General features: G+C 37.8%; 1 protein-coding gene across 1 annotated transcript; it reads right to left on the bottom strand.

Annotated features, from left to right (window-relative positions):
* Positions 1–682: 682 nt before the first annotated feature.
* Positions 683–2,056, bottom strand: LOC113463974 (uncharacterized). The gene is made up of 2 exons (XM_026811308.1): positions 1,572–2,056; positions 683–1,463 (listed from the first exon to the last, which is right to left on the bottom strand). Exons 1-2 carry the CDS (start codon positions 1,904–1,906, stop codon positions 683–685), a joined length of 1,116 nt encoding a protein of 371 aa, XP_026667109.1. The 5' UTR covers positions 1,907–2,056.
* Between the last annotated feature and the right edge of the window lie 277 nt (positions 2,057–2,333).

The following is a 2,333-nucleotide window of genomic DNA, read 5'->3' as shown; positions in this document are numbered from 1 at the left end:
GGTTTGCTCGGCCGATCTTATTTCTTGACTTAATCTATACGTATTACTTGTTCCTGTGTGTTTTCTGAATTAAAGTATATATATTTTGTTATATTTTTGTTTTCTAAAGGACTTTTATTGTTATTTACCCTTCCTCTCCTGTTTTTCTTGTAGTGTTTTCATTGTTTTCCTGTTTTTAGTACGTTGGTAGTTTGTTTCGCGTTATAGTTCGTATGGGATTTTCTGTTATTATCATATTTAGAGCTGGTGCATTGTTGTACGTACTTTACTCTTTTTACGAGAGATTTCTGCATTAGCTTACGGATGTATTCGGGGTTGTTCTCTCTCTTCCTTTCTTTCTTCTTTCTTCCTCTTCTCTTTTTTGAAGGATGTCGGGAGGTTTGAATTTGTTACGTGGGTGTTTGATCGGGTATGTATTTTCAAGAGTTTAATGTCTATCGGGTGGCTGCTGTGTTCTTGTTATTAATGTTGTTGTTATGTAGTGGATTTGGATTAAGGTTTCAGTGTTTCTCAGGTGGTTTTTGTTATTGTTATTTAAATGGATTTATGTGGTGTTCGATCAGGTTGAGAGTTCAATATCTTGCTGGGTGGTTTTTATTGCTTTTATTAGGTACAAACGATATGAGTTTATTTGATATATATTCTAGATACATTTGTCTGTCTGTAAAAAGTTTTAACGTGTTCAGTGTTTTCCTATTTTCCGATTGTTCTGTCCTTTTTTGTGAGAGGTCTTGGCGTTTGTCGATTGTGGTTCTTTTGTTACGCCAGACAGCATAATTTCAATGTCATGTTCGATTTCATTTTGATGGTTGTTCCTTGGCGGGGTATTTATTTTGCTTGTTTTTGGGGTTTCTGTCCAAATTTCCGTGCCCTGTTCCTTGTTACGTTCTTTCCTTATTGCAGTCTTGTTTACTGATTGATTGGTCGATGGCTGTTCTGGTTGCGGTGGAGTGGCTTCTATGATTTCGTCCGGTCCCGTTGTTAGGTCCATAAGTATGTCATCGCCTTCCTTGTCGAATAGGCCGTTGGATTCCTGCGACACTTCCTCTAATTCTCTTATCAGCATCATGGATACGTCTTCATTATTCATTGTCCCGATGTTTTCTGGAGTCGCTTGGTCGTTTCGATTTGTGTCTGTGACTTGCGCCCACTCAAAATCTTCGTCGCGAATTTCTGTGTCTCTGTCTGTATCGTTGTTTCTGTTACCTGATGTTCGTTCTACCGTTAAAATGTAAAATCGTTGAATAAGGTATTTGTCAAGTGCCAGCTTATTTGCCCTTTTTCTTATTGCTCCCAATGATCTTCCATCAATCTCTATTTTCATTATTCTACCTCCACTCGCTGTTCGTTCTCCCATTATCTTCCATTTTGAGACGTCTAATCCGTTATTGAATCGTCCAATTGTTTCGATTATATTAGTGGTATTAAATCTAGAGTGTGTTGCTTTGCCCTCTATTATGTATCTATAAAAATAATTTCTTCGGATAATTCTATGTTGGGGTTGTCAATAATTGAGTTGTTCCTTGAGAGAAAATTGTGTGTGTTATGTGCGTTATTTTCTTTTTACATACCTGTGTTCCAGTATGGATCTGTCGTCTGTTCTTAATTTCACACCGCTTGGCATTTTGATATATTTTATGGCCTTGTCCAGCCAATTCACCGTTGTTTTGGATTCACACGTAACCACGATTCCACCGTTTTTCTTGTAAAAATCGCTGAACGTGATATGCTGGATTCGGACTCCTTTTCTTGTTCGTGCTTCTGTATATTGGTCAATGCAAGCTGCCAGTGCATCGTTAAAGTCTTCGCTCTCCGAGAATGTTAGTCTGGTTTTTGGAAAGTCCTCTGGCACTATTGCTCTTTGTAAGGAGGGGTCTTCTCTTTCTTTATAATTGGTTCGGTTCATGTTGTCTAGTTTGTCTTGGTTTTTATCCGTATTTTCAACTGTGTCTCGATTGCAGAATGTTCTCGTTTTATATTTGGTTCTTGGCACGCCCTTTCTAGCTATATGTTGCAACTATTTCTTGGTGGGGTAAGGCTTTTTACATGGTTTTAGTTTCGGAGTCTTGATTTTCAATTGCTCCGCCCTGATGAGTTACTTTTGCCAATTGGCGTAGCTCGTGTTTTTATTATTTGGAGTGGGGGTGTTCAATCTGTGTTCCTGGTATTTCTTTTATTGTTTGTTCGTGATCGCTTCTATTTCCGGGAATATCCGTTAGTCTTCCTGTTTTTATTGTTTCGTCACTAGTGAGGTATGAATCTTGTTCTGGATATGCATAGTTTCCTAAATGAGAATTATTATGGGGTATTGTATTTCTTATTGGATATTGTTC

The sequence above is a fragment of the Ceratina calcarata genome, unplaced genomic scaffold, assembly GCF_001652005.2.
Source record: "Ceratina calcarata isolate Rehan_Ccalc_2016 unplaced genomic scaffold, ASM165200v1 scaffold2101, whole genome shotgun sequence".
In the NCBI taxonomy this organism is placed as follows: domain Eukaryota; kingdom Metazoa; phylum Arthropoda; class Insecta; order Hymenoptera; family Apidae; genus Ceratina; species Ceratina calcarata.
The sequence above is the reverse complement of the archived record's forward strand: the minus strand, read 5'-3'. Positions and strand labels throughout refer to the sequence as shown.